General features: G+C 30.0%; 1 protein-coding gene across 9 annotated transcripts in view; it reads left to right on the top strand.

The window, feature by feature from the left end:
• Positions 1-21,579, top strand: part of LOC111621596 (zinc finger CCHC domain-containing protein 7-like) — a 44,942-nt gene that overhangs the window by 2,127 nt on the left and 21,236 nt on the right. For 4 of the 9 annotated variants that reach the window (XM_023363783.1, XM_023363781.1, XM_023363778.1 and 1 more), the window contains exons 2-7: positions 6,884-6,945; positions 7,557-7,672; positions 15,332-15,508; positions 16,098-16,133; positions 17,973-18,062; positions 19,391-19,490. In XM_023363783.1, coding sequence (XP_023219551.1) covers positions 6,915-6,945; positions 7,557-7,672; positions 15,332-15,508; positions 16,098-16,133; positions 17,973-18,062; positions 19,391-19,490 — 550 coding nt within the window. In that variant the 5' untranslated portion in view covers positions 6,884-6,914. Of the gene's footprint in view, positions 1-228; positions 346-378; positions 1,033-1,111; positions 2,056-5,479; positions 5,521-6,883; positions 6,946-7,556; positions 7,673-15,331; positions 15,509-16,097; positions 16,134-17,972; positions 18,063-19,390; positions 19,491-21,579 lie in introns of those variants that run through there. The other 5 variants (XM_023363776.1, XM_023363779.1, XM_023363782.1 and 2 more) reach the window with 5 other exon arrangements.

Below are 21,579 nucleotides of genomic sequence, written 5' to 3'. Positions count from 1 at the left end.
GGCGTTTGACGAGCGTTTAGCGGAGCGTGCGCACTGGCTCGGTTTGGAAATGGATGTGGAAGTGATTGTTTGTGTGTGGCTCCTCTATCGTCGCTATAAAAGACGACGGCGGAGGCAAAGAGAATTTTGGGTGCACCCAATACTACGAGATAGACTGACCCATGGAATGTTTGTGACGTTGTATCCAAAACTACGACAATATGAACCCAAGTTTTTTAATTATTTCAGAATGTCTATAAAATCATTTGACGACTTACTCCATATTATAAAAGTAGATATTACTGGTGAATCAACAATTTTAAGAAACTCAATTTCTCCAGAAGAAAAACTTGTTATAACGTTAAGGCAAGTACATTAATTAATTAATTTATTATTTATTAATTTAATACAATTTATTTATTCGAATAAATATATGTTTTCTGAATGTTGGCTGGAAGGTGATGGTGACCATGATGACGGGGGTGGCGGAGACGTTGTAGACCACTGCTGTGAAGACGCTGATGGTGTTGGGGGTCTAGCTGTGGTATATCCAGAATAAGTTGGTGTAGAATATGCGTATTGGTATTGATTTGTTTGTAGTGGCAATGACTGATGATAGTTCTGTGCTCTTTGAATGACATTGAGCAATTCAATTTTAGTCGTAAGGCGTCGATTCTCGGATACTTTTTTTAATTCACTGTACAATGATAAGCAGAATAATTTATCATCATCTTCTTTTGTTAGATGGCCTGTTTCATTTTGTTCTTTCGCGTTCAAACTTTTTTGTAAAATGTCAACGATTTGTTGTTCCACAACATTTATTTTTTGTTTTTTCCTTGACCCCCCGTTTTGGTGTGAAGGAGGTGGCATCAAGTCTTCATTATCTGCATCGGTATTTGTTGTTTCAGAAGATTGGTTTTCATAATTGCTTTCTGTATCATTATTTGCTATAGAACTGTCAAGAAATTGTAGTTTTCTGTAATACACATATGTCATATGTTTGGAAGATCCAGATCCAGACGGAAGCTTTTTTCGTTTTTTACACTCTCTCGTGTAATTGTCCCAAATGCTTTTCCACTTTTTCATTAGTGTAGTCCCTGAAAATAAAAAATAATAATTTTAATTTTTACAGGTACTTGGCAACTGGCTGCTCGTTCGCAGATTTGCATTATGGATACCATCTTGGAAAATCGACTATTATAAAGATAATTGAACACGTTTGTAAAGTGCTATGGGGCAAATTAAAATCCATATCCATGCCTGAAATGACAACAGAGAAATGGAAAGAAGTTGAAGAAGGTTTTAAGAAGTATGCCAACTTTCCAAATTGTATCGGCGCAATTGATGGAAAGCATATTGAGATAATACAACCAAAACATACAGGCTCGCTTTATTTCAATTACAAGAACTATTTTTCTTCTGTCTTACTAGCAATTTGTGATGCAAATTACTGTTTTGTATACGTTGATATCGGATCTTACGGCAAAAGCAGTGATTCTGCTATTTTTCAACATTCACATTTTTATAAAAGAATGATGGATAACAAGTTAAATATTCCTAAACCGAAACCCATTTCGAATGTCGATAAAACACCATTACCTCACGTGTTCGTAGGTTATGAAGCCTTTGGAATCATGTCAAATGTAATGCGCCCGTACGGTGGAAAACAACTTACACACACCAAAAAAATATTCAATTACAGATTATCGAGAGCAAGGCGCTATATCGAATGCACTTTCGGAATACTGAGTAACAAATGGCGAATATTTCACAGACCTACTGATGTAAATATCGAGTTCGCGGAAAATATTATGAAAGCTTGCACAGTATTGCACAATTACGTTCGAGTACGTGATGGTTATAGATATGAAGACACACTTTATAATTCGCCGTTACAATCTATAAATTTAGAAAATATACCACGAAGCAGCTTGTGTGCTAGAACTGCAAGAGAAAAATTTGCCAACTATTTTGTAAACGAGGGAAAACTACATTGGCAAGACAACATGATTTAAGTATTAATACGGCATAATTATTGTAAACATTTTAACAAATAATAAAATTACTCACCTAACAGTTTTTTTTTCTCCAAATTATCTTCAGAATTACAAAAAAATTCCACCATTTCCTCCCAATTTCGTTTCTTCATTACCTTATTTTTGTAATCGGGACTCTCCATGTCCCAAATGGCTGGTCTCTTTTCGATTTCATCAATAAATAAATCTGTATCAAAATGGTCGTCCTCCATTTCGGCCAACGTCCCAAAAGTGCGCGATCGAATGTACAGCAAAATGGCGGCGTAAATCTCAAAGCGCCGGTAAAGCGCGCGATCGCATGTACGGTAACATGGCAGCACATATATCTCAAAGTGCCCGTAAAGCGCTAGCAAAACGCGCGTTTTAACAAAAATCTATAAACACGCGTTTAATGCGCACTTGGCGTTTGAGTGTGTACGCCTACATAGAACTCTTGGTTCTTTTAAACGCGCGTTGAAAAACGCCTAGTGTGTACAGGCTCTTAGAGTGCGGGAGATATGAGGCTGAAAGTGGTTGAAAGTGGCTTTCAATTTCGAATTTGTTCAAATTAAATTCGAACATAAAATTCGAATATTGGTTCGATTATAGAACGATTGTAAACGTTCCAGAAACGTTGAAAATAGTTTGTTTGACTAAACGTAAAAATTCTTTAATTAGTCTGAAAACGGTGGACCTAATTCTTGCATTCTGTGAAAACTGGTAAGATTAGCTATAATGTAATTATCTTAATCTTCACTATCGTTACTTTTTGCCCAGCAAAGCGGGTCCTTGCAGCTAGATTCTAGATTACTTAGAAAAACAGTCTTTTATATATATATAAAAAAAACTATATTACATACAAATGTACGAACAAATAAAAACCCAGCGAAGCGGGTCCTTGCAGCTAGTATATATATATACTTAAATTAATTTGATACTCTTTTCATTCAGATGATGCGTGTTTTAGGTCACATTGATGTAATTCTGTTAAGATGACAATGGTCTAATTGGTGTCGTGTCTAATTTCCTAATTATCAAAATCTAAGAAAGGACGTTAAATTTATGTATAGTAAGTGCAGTGTTCGTAGCAAAGAACACACAAATGCAATGTCAGTGTCATCAGTAATTTCTTACATTTTCTGGAGGAAACATGTGGATTTGAGAATTTGCAATAAATATACATTTACTTGCTGCTTTGAACACAATAAAGTGCAATAAATTATGACACTTGGCAATTTTTTCATCTTTTATTTAGTTGAATTTATCATCTAAATAAAAGATGAGAAAACTGCCAAATGTCTTAATTTATTGCAGTTTATTGTGTTAGAAGCAGCAACAAAGTTTAAAGCACTGTTTCAGATCATTAAAAAAAAATACACTTACTTGTTAAACATGATTATCTTTTGCGTAACAGTTGCAGATTATCCTATAGAGTTTCCAAATGGTATCGGTACATGTATATAAAACGTGGATAAATTCTATGTTTATAAGTCATGTAGAGGATACAAATGCAGCTCTGAATCAGACACTTTGAACTTTATCAGAGTTACAGACTATGCCCATAGGAGTAAAAAAGTCAAACGAATTGATGGTATATGTGTAATTCATCGTGAGATATAGACTCCTGAAATTGACCAGTGCTCACAGGATAGAGAGGCAAAAATGAAAAAAAAAAAAAAAACGTACTCAATTACAGTCTAAGACATTCCCCATGAAAAATTCCTGAGGTTTCTTGCTTAGATTCAATCCTGCTTTCTCCAGAGCAGCTAATCTTGACCATCCAGCTATTGTTTCAAGTTAGTTAGAATTTAGTCTCCTCCATACAGCCTGTATGTAGGAGACAACTGTAGTATTGTAAAAAGTCATTGACAGCCAGATAGTCAATACAGTAAAGATTTCAGTCTATTGTGCTGGCAGTTCAAGTTCAGTCCAGTTTAGGGACTTTGGGGACTTTTTTGTGAATATGTCAGCTCCTGCTGGCATATCCAGACAGGCCTGTCTGAGTCTATGATGGGTACGATTAAGGTGCTTGTAATGTCTTTAGAGCAGAAAGAGTCAAACGTGTATAAAGCAATCAATTTTTTTAGCATTTTTCTGGAAAGAATATTAAAACTATGCATTTCTTTGTGGTATGCAGATCTTTCCCTACGGTATCCCTGCTGTATCGCTACGTTTCGTATATAATCCAATTCCTTGTAAGTGTTGCAGATGCTGGTGCAATGTGTTAAAAACTCATTATCCATTATCGTTCATGGATAATGAGGGCACACACGCATTGCACCAGCATATGCAGATCTTGCACTTCATATGAGTTTCTGTAGAATATATATTTACCTGTAGAACAGATACAAATTATATGCAGTAGACATTCCACTTTTATCGTATTGTTTCATGAGTGGTACAAATTTTGTATTATGATTGTATGATGTGCCATATTTAAGTACTGTACTACTGTATTTTTTTTAGCAAATCTTGGTAATAGAATAGTGAGTGTAAGGCCAAGGTCATCCTAGTTAAAAGTGCCAGTTAATCAAATACAACATCATTAATGTTATTTTATATATTAAACCAATAATAATACATATAGTTCAGGAAAAATCAAGACTTGACATTTTATTTTTGTCATACATGAAGGAGCTTTTATTTTTTCTATGTGCAAAATTTTATCACTCCATTTTTGTATTTTGGTATGAAATTATGGAATTTAAATTGTATTTTTTTTATACTATGAGTCTATAGATAATTTCATTTTGATTCATAATGGCATACTTAATAAGGTTTATCAAGAATAGATTTTTTTTTATAAAAGTGGATATTATTATACAGTAAGTACTAAAACTCTATTTTATTGTTATCTAAATCAAAAGGAGTTAATTGCAATGGTACATTAATTTTCTGAATTTTATATATTTTTAAACTAGACAATTTATTATCAAAACTTAACTAAAAATTGAAGTTTTAATAATTAGAGATCTTCAGTTATCTTCAGAATCTTAGTTTTCTAATTCTGTAAATCCTCAATTAACCAAAAAAAAAATCACTAAAATATTTTTTAAATGTCTTTTTCAATATTCCAGGATTTCCAGCTAATTGCTTCTTAAATAGATAAAGACAAAATAAAACAATTTTCAACATTAAGGTTAAATTCATACCAGATGTACTCAGAGAGGGAGATTACAATCTTACTACACACCTGATCATTTGCTGAGAGAATTCTTTATTAACAAACATTTTCAGCCTACTGTCATAAGCCATCATCGGGTTTTAAAATAAGGTTAAGAAAATGTTCCACAGATAGAACACTCCGTTAAAATTTCTTACAATTCGAATTATTCTAAATACAAATTTAAAGTTACACATATTAAATAAATAAATTATAAAAAAATATAAGATTAACAACAACATTCACAAGATGCATAATCAAACTTTGAGCATGCTCATAATGAATTTCAATTTAAATAATATTTGTTCCATTTGCATTAGAATGTGTTCTATTTTAAATTTTGTTTGCCTGAAGATGATGAATGTAAGTTTGTTGAAAGTGTTAGTGAAAAAAAAACTGTTAACACTGTACTCAGTGTGTTTTTTACTTTCATTTTATGTGATATTTGGCATGAGGTTCAAGCTGTATTGTGTTAATAATATAAAAAAATTTGTAAATGAAATCTCATAATAGATAGTACCACACACAGTTTTAAAGTTTGGCCAGAAATGTTATGCAACTCATTGCAGGATTTTTATTTTTGTTCTTTCCACTCTGTAGGCTCTTAAGAGGTTTGGCCAGACGTATGATGAGGGTAAGGGACAGAGCCTTACAAATGGTCCATGAAAAATTCCTGGAGAGTTGCTTACCCAGATGTGATCCCAGATTCCCCTGTGTAGTAAACAAAAACCTTTATTGCCTTGGCCATTTAGCCATCAACTATAAGATACCTTTATCATATCTAAAAATCACATCTACATTGCTATAGGAAAGAAAAAACAAACTCTCAGTTTTATGCTTAACATACATGTTTGGAAACATTTGATTTCTTTTACAGTCATAAAATTCCATTTGTTTTTTTTGTCACTTTTGCTTTTTCCTGAATTAATATCCTTTTGTAATCACCGTTTCCAAATAAAAAATATGTAAGATTCTACAAATTTAAAAAATAAAGAAAAATATTTTAAAATATTTCAATTCTTAAAAGAACTTCAATCAACTAATTGAAGTTTAATTTAAAAATTGGAAGTTTATGGAAATATCTTCTCCCAAAATTCAGAATTCCAAAATGCAGGAAGATTTGCTCATTTTGATAATACAGGGTGTCTGAAAAATTACTGTGTAGTGAGAAATTTGTAATGACATTAAAGTTATATGTATGGCATTGCATACAAGATCCATAAGTTGTATATCCAATGTTTTGGGCAGTTGTACAGTCATTGCTTGCTCATAGGTATTCTGGTTTTTGGAAGACTTATTTGCTGATTGCATAATCTCTGGCGAAATACAGCCTGCTAAGCCTCTGGATCTCATCTTTCTGGATTTTGGAGCCTCTGGGAGACATTTACAGCATTTTCTGTAGGAAAACTGCAATATCATATGCAAAATTTAATGTTTATGAAAACATTATTTAAACCTTTTCCACTTCACAGTAACTTTTTGGACACACTGTACAATATTTTTAAATTTGTATAATAAAATTGAAATATTGTTAGATTAAAAGTGATCATATCAGAGATTCAAAATTAGCAAAATTTGTATAAATCATAATGAAATGATTTTCATGTAATATTTGAACAATAAATTATTTTATAAATTAATTATTTGATTTTATAGTATAGAAACATTTAATTTTATTTAATTCAATATTTATATAACTTAAATTGTTTTTTTTTTTGTTTTTCAGGTTGCATATTTGTTTGGCTAATTGAATAAAGATGGTTCCTCCTCGATTTTATCCTTACAGAAGTAAGTGTTTATGTTGAATAGTAATATTCTGTATGAAATATTGCATTCAATGAACATAGTTTTTATTGGTGGAGAGGAAATTAAAGAGATGCAATATTTTCTGTATCTCTTCTATTATTTTTTGGTATGTTCTACACAGTGATGACAAACCTATGGCAACGATTTCAATTATACTAATAGTTGTCAATCCATATGGTACAGAAATAACATATCCTCCCAATATTATTCTCCAGAAAATTGTCCTCCACCGAACATATTTTTATTTTATATCATACTAAAAAAATTAAAAATAACAAGTACTGTACACAACAAATACCTTATTTTGTATATCTGTACAAAACTCAACAATGAGAGATTTTTTTTTATTCATTGCTGGCCCATCTTCCCAATAATTACACAGATCAACCCTGATACAAGGTATTTGCATCGAATGTTTAGAACGTATTTGCTTTTTACAAATTATAAAAAAATTTGAGAGTTCAAAACTTTGCATATGTAGTGTGAAAGCAGGGTCCTAAAATTGTCACGAAAAGTCTTAAAGGCCACTAATTATGAACCTCAAATGAAAAAGTTATCATCAGATTTCTCATTGAACAAAATATTTATTTCAGGTGAATTGTGGCGTGTAAATATTGAGGATGTGCTGCATCAAAACTCAAAAGGGTTCCACTCGTGCCATAGATGCTTTGAAATAGGACATAATAAACGACAATGCACTGAACCTAAGGTAAATGTTGATATTACTATTGTGTTTAAAATGAATATTTGTTTTTATTGCATTTTAACTCTAGAATAAATTATTTTACAATCAGTTACCAGTACCAGATCATTTGAATTATCAAGAACTCAAATTATTCATTTCTATTAACTTTCTGACTTATGTAGCAGATACAATTCACCAGTTTTTTGGAGATTAACATAAAAAATTTTATTAAAATCTAATTGTAAACATGAGTTTACAATATGTGGCATTAAAATTTATATTACACTTTTGTCACATAGTTTTTATATTTCTGAGAGTAAGCTGGAAAGCTAGAAAGTAATTTTAGTGGAATTTTTTATCTTGATCTGTAGTAGAGCAGAGAACTATACTTCCATTTTTGAAAATTTAAAAACTTATAGAAAGCTATTTTAATGTTAATTAGTAAAGTATTTCAATTCTTTGCAATACACATTTTTTTCTTACTTCTTTTCTGCTCTTCTAATCACTTCAGTCTTTAAAATTCTATATATTCTACACTTTGTAATTGTAAGAATATAGTTAGTGACACTATTATCTAGACATCACCAAAACTGAATCTTTGTGACAGACTGTCTAAGTTTCAGGAGTTTGCAGAACACATGCATTTTATAAATAAACATGAATTATATAAATCATTTCATTACATGCTGTTTTTCCTTCTTATTTTTGAAATATGATGTAAGTTTTAAATTAACTGCATTTCTTAATATCAAAGAGAATAAGTGCAGATTTAATTTATTCAATAATTTGAATTGATCAGATTGTATTTAAAAATTTTGTTAAGTGAAAGAACATAACATAAATCATTATGAATTTTGCCTTCATATAGCCAGTTCATTATGAAAATTCATACACAGAAAATATAGCCAACAGGTTTTTTGTTTTTTGGGACTTTCTTCCCCATAGATGCTAAGACAGTCTTTCTTTCAAACCCACTGTGGGTTCAACCAAGTCCACAATAGGACAGTTGGGTGAGGGATGGGGCCCAACATACTCAAGATGAACTACTCTAATAATTTTCTGGTGATTTTTGACTTCTAAGATTACATCCTTTGCCATCCAGCGAGATATACTTTCTATTTAAAGCAGGGATGTCCAGCCTGCAGGATGCATGTGGCCCAATAGACATGTAAACAAAACCAACAAATTTTTTATTATTTTTTTTATTTATTTCAATGGCATAAACCTTAAAAAAGAAGTTTCACAAAGCCTTAAACCTTTGTACATATCTTATTTTTTAATAGAAAGGAAATATTTTCAAATACTTGAAATATGTGAATGAGGAAGGAATACTAAATAAAGCTGGAGTCGTGACTCAAAGAATTATAGTCCCAAATTTGAGGAAAGAAGAGAAAGGCCAAAAAATAATAAGAAGTGAGAAAGGTTGGAAAATTAAGAATCAATATTTGCATAACAGAAGGTCTACTTAACCTTTCTCACTTCTTTATATTTTGACCTTTCTCTCCCAGAATTTGGGTCTATAATCCATTGAATCCCAACTCTAGCTTTGTTTAATTTTCCTTTCAGTATTGCAAGATTTGCTACTTTGCACCAAATTTGGCTACCCTTTTTTTAGTTTGGCGTAAAAAATATCATTTGGCGCATTAGCTACATTTTGGGCTACATATTATAAATATATTAGTTGAATAAAAATGCCCTTTAAAATGGTGTTTTATTGTTTTTTTTTATTAATTAAAGACCCAAATAAAATAAATATTCGTGTTTTTCAAATAAATTTTTGTTTGTCTCATTTATAATAAATAAATTTATCTATTTCTAACAAGGGAACTGTCGGAGTGTCTTCTAATAAATTTTAATAAAATTTAGTTAATAACTACATTAAAATTATACAAACTCTATTTTAAATTTGTAGCATTCACTAAAAGTGTTGATCAGAGTTATTAGAAATCAAATGTTGCACTACTTTATAGTAGTTTAGCACAATTACGCAAATTTTTAGAAGTGAAAGGGTCGCGGAGGAAGACGGCGATATTACATTTAGAATAAATTCTGGAATTTTCAAAAATGGTTGAAGAATTAATAAAATTTTGTATACTTTTAACATAATTATTAACTAAATTTTATTAATTCTTCTCCCATTTTTGAAAATTCCAGAATTTATTCTAAATGTAATATCGCCGTTTTCCTCCGCGACCCTTTCACTTCTTAAAATTTGCATAATTGTGTTAAACTAGTATAAAGTAATTCAGCATTTGATTGCTAATAACTCTGATCAACACTTTTAGTGAATACAACAAATTTAAAATAGAGTTTGTATACTTTTAACGTAGTTATTAACTAAATTTTATTAAAATTTATTAGAAGACACTCCGGCAGTTTCCTTGTAAGTAGAAATTAAAAGTGTCTGTAGAAGTAATTTTTTAAAATATCCTTTTTTGTGATAAAGTTTTAATACTTATTAGTATAATCTAGGCATGTAATTACTTAAATATACTTGTATATTTAAGGATTGGGCCACAATATACTTGTGGTCCAGAACTCCATGACTTCTTCCAATGTGGTCCAGAGAAACAAAAAGGTTGGACACCTCTGATTTAAAGGATGACTATTAGATACTGGTTAATATCACATCAGGAATATCTAACTCAATAAATTGAAGGCTTTCTTTTTCAAAACTGCATTGTATATCTACATCAGTTCAAGATAGCAGCATTGTATGCTATTAGATTTTCAATGGAGAATCCTATTTAAATGGACCTCCACATCTGGTCCACAGCATATGATGATAGAATGGTTGAATAGAGGCTCTTTGATATGTCCAATTGGTGTTCTTTTAAGTAGGAGGTGATTTGTCTGCTAATGGGTCACATGTACTCCAACTTCTTGATTCTGTGATCCATGGGAGGGATGGAGTATAATCCTGGAAATTGTTGCTAGATTTGTGAATCTTTGCAATTTTTGAGGAGTGAAAATACATTGGGGCTTCTTTTGAAGGCCAGGTTGATGTTATGATGTTATTGTTTTGGGCTATCTCTTTGAATAGAGGGGCAAGAATTGCATTGTATGTGACTACCTTGTATATTTCTGAATGGGAAGGATTGCAATTACTGCTATGTTCATGCATACCAAGATGTTTGATAAGCCCTTTAATGATCCATAGATGATCCATCTCCAGAAAATCCATAGCAGATCACCCATGTGTTGCACTGCTGTAATGAAATAATCTAAACCTAGAGAATCCAAGTTGGACAGCCTGGCTGGTGATAGTATGAAATTCCTGTATCCTTTCTCATGGTTCAGAAGTTTTTTAAGTTATTGAGTTAGGTCTTTATATTTAAGTGTTTTGATTTCTAATCTGCAATGTTTGTATGTTGTCTAAGATTTTGTGCTTAGTAAATGTTTTCTATTAAAAGCTGAAAATCTCATCTACCTCAGTTTGCAGGCTTAGGATCATTAACAAATGCTAAGTATGGAAAGCATATGAAAATTAAATTACAAGGAAAACATTATATAGGGAATGGTCACAAACCATATAGTCTGACGGCCGGATGGCCGAGTGGTCAAGGTGGCAGCCCACCACTCTGGGGGACCTGGGATCGAATCTGGACGGGTCAAAGAAACCCCAGGAATTTTTTGGGTGGTCCGTTCAGATATATTGGGCCCCCATTCCTCACCACTCAGTCGCCCTGTTGTGGGCCTGGCCAAACCCATAATGGGCCTGCTTTAAGAGGACCTCTTAGTGCCCACAGGGCGGAAAGAGTAAAAAAAAAAAAACCACATAGTCCAACATTTTGCAAATTTTAATATCTCCTGTCTTGGTGACTCTTTATGGCCCAAGTGATCCCTACCTATAAAATTATATACTCTAAGGAAGCTGGATTCCCAAAAACCTTTATTTATTTTATTCTTAAATTTAAACATCATTAGGAGAATAGTAAAAGCTTCTTTGCATCTCCTCCTGAACAAAAATAAAAACACACAATAAAACAAAGCTACATAGATCAGTTACAAAATTTTGGAACTATTCTTTGCACAGTAATGAGAAGTCACTTATATAATAAAGCTGCTATGTAAAACTATTTTCTTTCCCAACATTCTGAAATGTTGCATCAGATGGCAGCTCTATCTTACTAGTATCAATATTCTCATAATCTTCCTATTCATGTGTCTTTCATTCTTTGAATTTAAGAAGTTTCTAAAGTTTATTTTATTGTAATAATGAATTAAATAAAATAATTATAACTGTGCAAGTATATAGACTTGTTCTGCTATTGTGCTATTGGTTTTCAATAAATGTTACAAATTCATTGTTCCTTCCACTCAATGTTGTTTCTGCTAATAGTTTCTCTGATACTGTAATCATCCACATACATAATGCCATATCTATAAACAAACTTTCAATGGTTAATAGGCTATATTTCAACTCATGACAAGTTTTTTTAAGATGAGGCTGTACTATCTGATCAAATCTAGACTTCCTCTCCTGTTGCAGTGGTTCATGGTAGTCACTGACTTGCCCCCTACTCCTTCAACTGGGATATGTTGTTTATGGACATTCTCATAATAAGTGTTTGGAAAGTAGTAGTCTTGCAATGAATTGCATTTAATAACAAAGTAATGCAAATTTCTTTAAAGTAAGAACAAATAGAGTAAAATGTCCCTTCTTTTTAAAATATAATTAATATATTGATTTAGAATGCAGATAGGATAGAATTGAAATAAAATCATTTCTCTAATGAGTTGTTTAATATCATTAGTCATTAGTAATTTATTATGTAGATAAGAGATTAATTTTATTTGTAAACATTAAAAATGCATAGATAACATCAGACATCATTGATGGAACAAAAATTGTTTTGAACACAGCATAATAAGAAGCCTATTCAATATAATAAACATTGTTTTTAAATAATTGTTTTTTGAGGAAAATGTTTGTTGTGATTTTCTCATTCAGTTATTGAATGGTCTGGTAGCAGTCAGACTACAAGAGTGACTGACTAAATGGCCAATGAATGAAGCTATTATATCCCCCTGATTATTTTTTTACCAGGTTGTAATATAGTTAACAATCAGTAGATTTTGTTTCTGAAAGCTTTACTTTGTCTGCTGAGATAGATGTAGTTCTTTCTGAAAGTTTTGTTTGCCTGATAGGAGAAGAGAAACAGCTTCTGCTATTCATATTTTACATTGTTTACTAATAATAATTTCATAAAATTTGTAAAATAAAAACAACTTTTGAAATAATCAATTTTATGTAGGTTTTTGACCTTTGTAATACAATTACTATAACATTTGGTACTTTTATTATTACAAAATAACTATATTTATAACATACATTAATATGACATCTAGTTAGTTAAAAATAAAGAACTTAAAAGTCTTTGAAGCTTCCTGCTCATTGTCTGTGTCAGTTCATATGTATTCTGGATTCATCGCCATGCAATTACTTTGAATTTAAGTGTTTTCCACTTTTAAAAAGAGATTTTCAGGAAAAATGGATGAAAATTAGAAGTAAATATTGTTTAAAAGAAATTAGTAAGGAATAAAAACACTGTTTAAAAATTGTTTAAAATACTAAAAAATTTGCATTATATGCAGGCTTTTAAAGAATATCTTGAATTTAAAAACATAAAATCAAATTTATAACTTACTCTAATATTAAGTTCGGAAGCATGTATTAAAAGTGCTCTTAAATTTGTGTTAATATACAATTAAATTTTATGAGTACCTTTCTAAATAAGGCTACACTCATAAAGTAACAAAGAATAGTTATGAATGGATTTTCCTTCTAAATATATGCAAATTAGTTAGTATATGATTTTACACAGCAAATCAAATTATCTTCACCAAATTGTGTGTGAGAAACTCTCAAACTCAAACTAGAACTTCATTACCTGATTCCCACATGAGAGAAACATGTTAATAGAGGAACAGTATGGTCAGTCAAAAAATGACCCCCCAAGATTTTTACATTTTTGGACTTATGATGTTGAAATGTTGAAAAATGCAAAGAAATTCAGAGGTTTTTTCTGTATGTATGGATGTTTGTGTGATTGGATAGGTGGCACGATTTTGTTCATTCTCTTAATAACTCTTGTGCTTTTTGTTGAAAATTTCTGAAGGGAGGTTTGTATATTAGGGGGATTGAAGCTATTAAAGTTTGGTGGTTAAAGGTTGAAGGGTGGTGAGATAAAGGAGATTGTGTCATATCTCAAGAAGGATTGGACTTAAAGAAGATTTTGCTTGTTCACATTTCACATTTACACAAAATATTCACATTTACAATTTTTTATAAAACCTGCTCCTACCCCAAAATTATGTTTTTTACCATTTTATAATAATTAAAAATATAAAATGTTTTTTTAATAAGATATCATAACAGATGGTGCCACCAAATCTTGCCAGGAAAGCAACTTGTTGCTAGATTTTCATTATTTGAGGTTCTTTAGTGTAGTGCCAATTTCAAAAGCAAACAAAATGAGAGTGCTAATTAAAGTTCTGTAATGTAGAAATGCTTTATTACTTTAAATTTAAGACATAAATTTGAATATCAGCTGAAAACAAAATAGTTTTTCTAAATATAAGTTATATACATAATTAGAAATAATAATGTATTTTTATGTGGATTGCTTGTGGACAATCCCCACAAAAATCTGTGTTTAAAAGACAATTTGAAAGAGGATATAAGTTATGTGATGAGTGGGTTATATGCTGATTTGCTAATTGTAATTACAAATTTGTGCCTAAAGAGCATTGGCTGCTCCCATAGATGCAGAATATAAGATAGTATTTATATCTATAGTACTATATAAAGAGACAAATATTTTTCGTTTGTGACTACTAACCGTGAAAACTACTGAACCAATCATTACCAAATTTTAACTGTTGCATCTTTATGACCCCCGGAATGTTTACCACTAATCAAACCTGCAGATTTTTTGTTAAACATTCATATAAATTAAAAGATATCATCTAGGGTTAAGGCTTTTATGTCCAACAGATGGCGCTACGAGTATGACGCTCTAAGTTTGCTTTTCTGTGAGGATGAACTAAAGCAGATCATCTTCTATCTATCTATATAAATAAAAATGTAATGTTCGTTTGTTCCTACCAATTCCTTTGAAATTTTCACACAATTCGAATACGCACGTGTTTTTATATAATATACATATCGAAATTCCCCCCACCGGGGGGGAGATGAACAGGATTAAGGCTTACCGTAAAGAACTCTGCTTCTATTTCTACTATTTTAGATGCGGTTTTTTGCGTTTTTGATTGTGTTTTAATAGGGTATGTCAACAGAATATACACTAAAAAGGGATTTTTCAATATTCCCCCCGTGGGGGAGAGGGACAGGATTAAGGCTTACCTTGAAGAACTAGGCTTTTATTATACTATTTTAGATGTGGGTTTTTGCGTTTTTGATTGCGTTTTAATAGGGTATGCCAAGAGAATGTACATTAACAAGAAATTTTTCGAAAAATTCCCCCCCCCCACATGGGGGAAGTGTTATACATTTATAATAGATACATTTTGAGCCACAACAACATGTGGCAGGGTCTGCTAGTGTCAGATACATCAGATAATATAATTTGAAAGTGTTTATTTTTTCACAATAATTTCATCATTTAAAATGAAAGATATGAATAAAAGAAACTGAATATTTTCAAATTAATTTTTTAGAAAACTGCATTGTGTTTTTTATGTGGGCAATTTGGCCATTATGAAAAGAACTGTTTAACAGGAAGTTGTGAAAAGTGTTTCTCCCTCAAACACAGAACAAAAAATTGTAAAATGGTCAACAGTGAAAAATTTTCGGTGCCATGTGCCTTATGTAATTGTGTTGGTCATGAACAAAGTGTAAGTTATGATTTTATTGATATGTTAATATAGAAATTGAAAAGTAATTAAATATATTTGAATTTTAACTTAAAAAATAATAATTATAAATAGAGTAGAGTCTTGATTATTTGAGGTGATGTAGACCAAGAGTATTTTGGATAATCAAAAACTCTTATAACACAGAATTTTTGGTAAATTATTTAATAAGTCTGACTTAGATTCACTAATGTGTATAATGTATTCTGATTTCAGGTTAGATCTATTTATTGAACTAATGACTTTAAACATTTATTAATGTAAAATTTAAATTTTATTTATTCATGTAAATGGTAAAACTACAATTAAATTAAAGTTTCTGTTGCTGTGAGAAGTTACCAGAATAAATGATTTTTTTAAAACTTTTAGAGCTTTCTTTGAATACATTTCATTGTCTGACCAAGATTCATGAAATAAAACTGTATTATACTGTGTTCTTTTGTCTTTGTTGACAAAGTACTCTTCCACATTTCATTCCATTTAAATGAATCTTAGTTAATTTAGAGTCTACTTTAATCAAATTTATAAATGTAAATCTTTAATCTATTAATAATTTTTTTTTAATTGTCAGGACTGCCCAGATTTTTGGAGAAGATTTCATTTAACAGTGAGTTGATAACAGTGATATTATGTTAGTTAATCCCTATAAGTTTTAAGCCTTGTATAAAACCTATTTGTTAATTAATCTCTTTGAAAGTCTGTTAATTTATTATTATAAACTAGTTAGTGACTAGCTAGTTAATAAATTAGTGATATTTGAAAAATTCTTTTCAAATATCACTATAAAAACTAACAGGCTTAATTTGACTGAAATTTCATATAATTTTATTCCTATTATCTTCTGTTATTACTATTTTATAAAATATATAATTGTAAGAATAATTTTTTTAAAGGATGACTTTTATATTTTTAATTTTGAATATTCAGTATTTTATTATTATTAATAAAGTTTATCACTTCAAACTATATCAAATACAACAAAATAGTTTAATAGAGTAACAAATTATATAGAAATTCAAGTATTTTCAAGTTATTTCACCCATCATTAGGCAAACCATTGTATTGAAACACAGTCCTGTCCTTTAAAGATCTTTCTGACATGTTCTATTTTATCCTCTACCAAGCATATTTTGTCTTTTAATGGAATTTTGTGCAAACAAAGAAGAGGTTTATCTGAGTTCTTGTGATCATAGAATAGCAGAAGACAAAGCTTTGTTTCTTAAAAGACCGTATTACATTGGAAAAGATACATGGGTGATATCTTAGTTATATAAAAAAGAGGAGACATTTTTAGTTGATACATTCTTGGGCTGCCAACTTAGTAGAGATCAACTGAGTCTACTTAGAGTTTGCTTTTTTGGATATATGATGATGAAGCAGCAGAAAGATATGAAATCTCTGTAGAAAAGCCACGTTCCAATTGGTTTACATATCCAGAGCATTAACTGTCCTTTGGACATATAGAGTATTGTGAAGTCACTTGGAGCATATGTATCCATAGGCTATGTAATGTAAAATTAATGCAGTTAATTTTGATAAGAGGTGAAGGGTATTGTACATGACTAAGGAATATTAATACTATATTAGCTCTGTCTGTTCTAGATAAATATTCAGATGTGATATGGAGAGAGATAAAGACTATTGTATAATTAAATGCTGGAGACAATAAGAAAATGGTGGAATCAGTATAGATTTACAAATGAAGTTTAAAAGCTAGTCATTAAATACAATAATGCTGTAACTTAACCACATCTTAGAAATTGCTGCATACAGTGATAACTCATACTTAAATGACTTTTTCACACAATCATTTTATTATGTTTACTTATGCTCCTTGAAATATGTATATTAGCTTCTGTTAAATTGGATTTTATATTCATATGTTTAATATTTTCATAAGGATGAATTAGCCAGTGTGATTACTCCAACTGAAATTAGTCATTTTACCTTTAACAGTGAATAAAGTTTAAATAATGGTAATGTTTTCAAGACCTTCTGGCTAACATGGCTCATTAATTGGGTCAAAAAGTGTTAACATTATTTAAACTTCATCCATTGTAAACATGCATTGCTAATTCAGTTATAATATTTTCTTAACACTTCAATCCTCTGTAAAATTTCTTGTTTACTTTGCTTTTCTGTAATAAGAGAACCTTATGTTTGATACAACAATTTTCAAGACAAATGAAGTAACTGAAAAACATTCAAATTTTTGTGTTCTACATAATTTTGTTACTCCATTAATAAAAATGCCTTAATTTTATGTTATTTTATTTTACTTTTTCAAACTTCATGGAAAAAATAAATAAATATATTCTCATCATCAATTTATATATGAAGTTTTCAAATAAAATACTTTCAGAAACCAAATGAATAACTTTAGTTATGAAGTCTATTAAGAAAATATAAAAATATTTTATTAAAATGAATTTACATTTAATTTCAGACAGACAGTAATAAAATGGTGAAAAGAAATCGAACTGTTAATCAAAGGGTATTTTGTTATAATTGTGGAACCGATGGACATTTTGGATTTGTAAGTTAAAAAATTTTAATTAAAAGTTAAATGAAATCAGTAATAAATTTTATTGTATGAGATGATTTAGTAAAACCTTTTTGATAAACATAATAATATCCAGTTTCCATTATAATATATATCTAATTCAGGCAGTATTCTACAAAATCAAATTAAGAACAATTGATTTCTGTCTTTTCTGAAACTGTAGGAATATATTATGATGATTATTTTTAACAGCAAATTTCTGAATACTGTTAAAAACATTACTAAAAACAGATAGAAATTGAAATTTTGTGTATGTGTGTATATTAAAAATATAGATAAATAATTTTGATGTTCTTTGATATTAAAACCATTATAAATTCCTTAATATCATAGGAAAGGCTGATACTCACATTAGGAGGGAACAATATAAACTGTCTTATGATGAATGTAAACTAGTGAGTTACAAAATTTTGTTATATAAGTCTGTATAATGTTGTGGAAGGTTGTTTCAGGATATTTAATCAGAAGTTTTTAATTGTTAATAGTTAAGTGCTAATGTAAAAATAACTTGTTTTACATTAATTCTTTTAACACAAGTGTGACTATAAATAGCTGATAATATCATAGAATTATCTCTTGAAGTCACTTCATGTATAATTTTTCTTTATCATTCTAAGTTCATATTAATTTTCAGTTTCAGTTACAGGTTTTGACAACTCCATTATCTTAAATATAATGAGAAAATAAACTGAACACTATTCATAATGTTTTTCATTTTGTAGCTATGCTGTTTATTAGGGAGTGCAGATTTACTCAAATAACAGTTGTGACTATTATTAAATATTATATTATATTAGCCAAATTATTGTGACTATTGTTTCTATTTTTTAGGAGTAGGGTGCAAACTATTAATTGAATAAATCTAGTAATTTTCTTTCATTTCATTATTATTCACAAACACTAATGCAACACCCAAAACATTCACAACTTTCATTATTTCATCATACAGTGAGAAATAAATTTTGGTAGCAGTGATGATACTGAATAGAACATGAAGATTTTCGGTGTACAAAAAATTGTATTTTCCTCCATTAGACAACAAACTTACTATTAGAGGACATTATTAATAACAGTTTTCATCTTGCAGCTGCAGTTTATTAGAGGGCATTTACTATTTACTATACGGTAATTTTCTTTAATAACATCCGGTCTGATAGAAATTGAGTTTAAATGTCAAAAATATATAAAATTCTAAAATATAATCTTTTTGATTAATTACATGAAATTATTGCATTTAATTCAAAAATTTTTTAATCCATAGAATTAATTTAATAATTTAGTAATAAATGGGATCTTTACAGAAATGTGATAGTCCTAGAATGAACGAAAATACCTTTCCTACAACACCAATGATTGTAGACTATAGTCCACTCTATGAAATGGAAATTGTTGATAATACAGGTAAATTAAATTTTAATATGAATGTTCTTTGTTTATAATTAATATGAATAATTTTTCAATGTAAATTTATTATATAATAATTTACTGGTTGTCACTTGAAAACAGTAAGAAAATCCTATAAAATTTATCTAAGTGTGTTATACTTTTATAGATTAATTATAGGAAGAATCAGTTTTTAGCTAGATAAAAATAATGTAAAATTCCAAAAAAAAAAAACACTTTCACCTAAATAAAAGTTTCAAACAGAATTATTTTCTCCCATTGCAGTTTAAAATACAGATCTAATCAAAATCTTAAAGTGTCTTTCCTGTCATCAGGTTCTTTTGGTTGCTGTAGCAGTTTAATATATGACAACTAAAAGAACAAATTAAGATTTCCAATTAAATAATTCCATATAAATTAGTTTCATAGTTTCAATTAAAAAAGTTTACTTTAAATATACAAATTTATCAAACTTATTGTTTGAATTCTAATATCATTTTTGAGGTTATATTAATCTTTAATTCTTGATAAGTAACGCTTATTCACAGTTCTTACTCGATCATAGCAAAAACAATGGCATTTTTAGATTGTGCTTCAGTAAAGCATGAAATTATGTAAATGCTATTTTTTTTTGTTAAAATAAAATATTTCAGAGTGTTAAACACAAGATCGTGTTATTAATCAATCATGTGGCTTCTTTTCTATCTTTAATTGATACGGTATTTCTACACGTTTCAGGCTTTTGGTTCCTCATCAGTCAACTAAAACAAGAAATAATGTATACAGCATTTAAATATTATATTTTACAAGTAAATTGCACAAACAATATAAAATACATGTATATAACTTACATGTACCATTAACCACGATATGGCACTTGTACACTATAAGTTTGCACATCACAAACCTGAAGAATGTTTTAATCTTGTGTTTAACACACTCAAAAATTTAGTACAACACAGTTTCAAAAACAACAAATAAAATAAAATACTTAAAATAACTGACAACAAATATACATTTGCTTCCAGAAATTAGTGTTAGTTCCTGTATTAAACTAGCAATTGTATATTCTGAAAAAAGTAATTGCAAATCATGTCTTTACTTGTAGAATATGTAAAGTTGTAGGAGTCAGATACTTTAAAGTGTAAAGTGATAGTCACAGTTTTTTAGAAAATACTGTCCATTTCTAATGAAAGAGTACTATACAAATGTATTTGTTGCATTATCATTTAAAAACACATCCTTAATGATTTCATTAACTGTTTATTAGTGAGATAGTTGGAGTTAGTAATACAGTGGAACCCCGGTTAACGAATGTAATCCATTCCAAGAGTCCGTTCGTTAACCGAAGCAACTTTTCCCATAGAAATTAGTGCAAATACAATTAATCTGTTCTAGCCATCAGTATTTTTGTAATTTTATTTGTAAAATGGATTTTCTTTGATGAAAATATAAGAAAACGTAGTATCTATCATTACAGCAACAAATATGTAAACTTTATTTAATAAAGTAGCACTGTACATACCTTTGTTTATACGGAGCTTAATGCTTGGAAGAGGAATCCCCCTCCATAAAAATATTGGGTAGCACTGCATCGGGAGTTTCTTCGAGTCGAAGTCTCTTTTGATAAGGAACAAGAAAGTGGTCTAAATTGATTGTCTTACTCTCTTAATCAAAATTTTTCTAAAATGCACTATCACAGTGTCATTCATTAATTTAATGACCCTAGTAACCACAACTTTGTTAGGATGGTGCTTCTCGATAAATTCCTGCACATCATTCCATTTTCTGCAAATTTCCTTGATCTCAGCACTGGTGATTTCTTCCCTAGCCTCTTCCTCTGATGAATGCTCGTCTTGTAAGACTTTCATCTGTTCTTCCTGCATGGCAACCAGCTCTTCTGTTGTTAGTTCATTTTGATGGTCTTTCAGCAACTCCACATCTGCGTCATCTACCGCTACTCTCAAACTCTTGCCAATGGACACGATTTCATGCACTACATCATGAGAGCTCTCTTCTTCAAATTCCTGAAAGTTTCACTCTGGGACACAAGTTGGCCAAAGTTTCCTCCAGGCCGATTGCAAAGTGCAGTGAGAGACCTCACTCC

Source organism: Centruroides sculpturatus, unplaced genomic scaffold (assembly GCF_000671375.1).
Source record: "Centruroides sculpturatus isolate CEXI.00-Female unplaced genomic scaffold, Cexi_2.0 scaffold175, whole genome shotgun sequence".
Lineage (NCBI taxonomy): Eukaryota > Metazoa > Arthropoda > Arachnida > Scorpiones > Buthidae > Centruroides > Centruroides sculpturatus.
The sequence above is the reverse complement of the archived record's forward strand: the minus strand, read 5'-3'. Positions and strand labels throughout refer to the sequence as shown.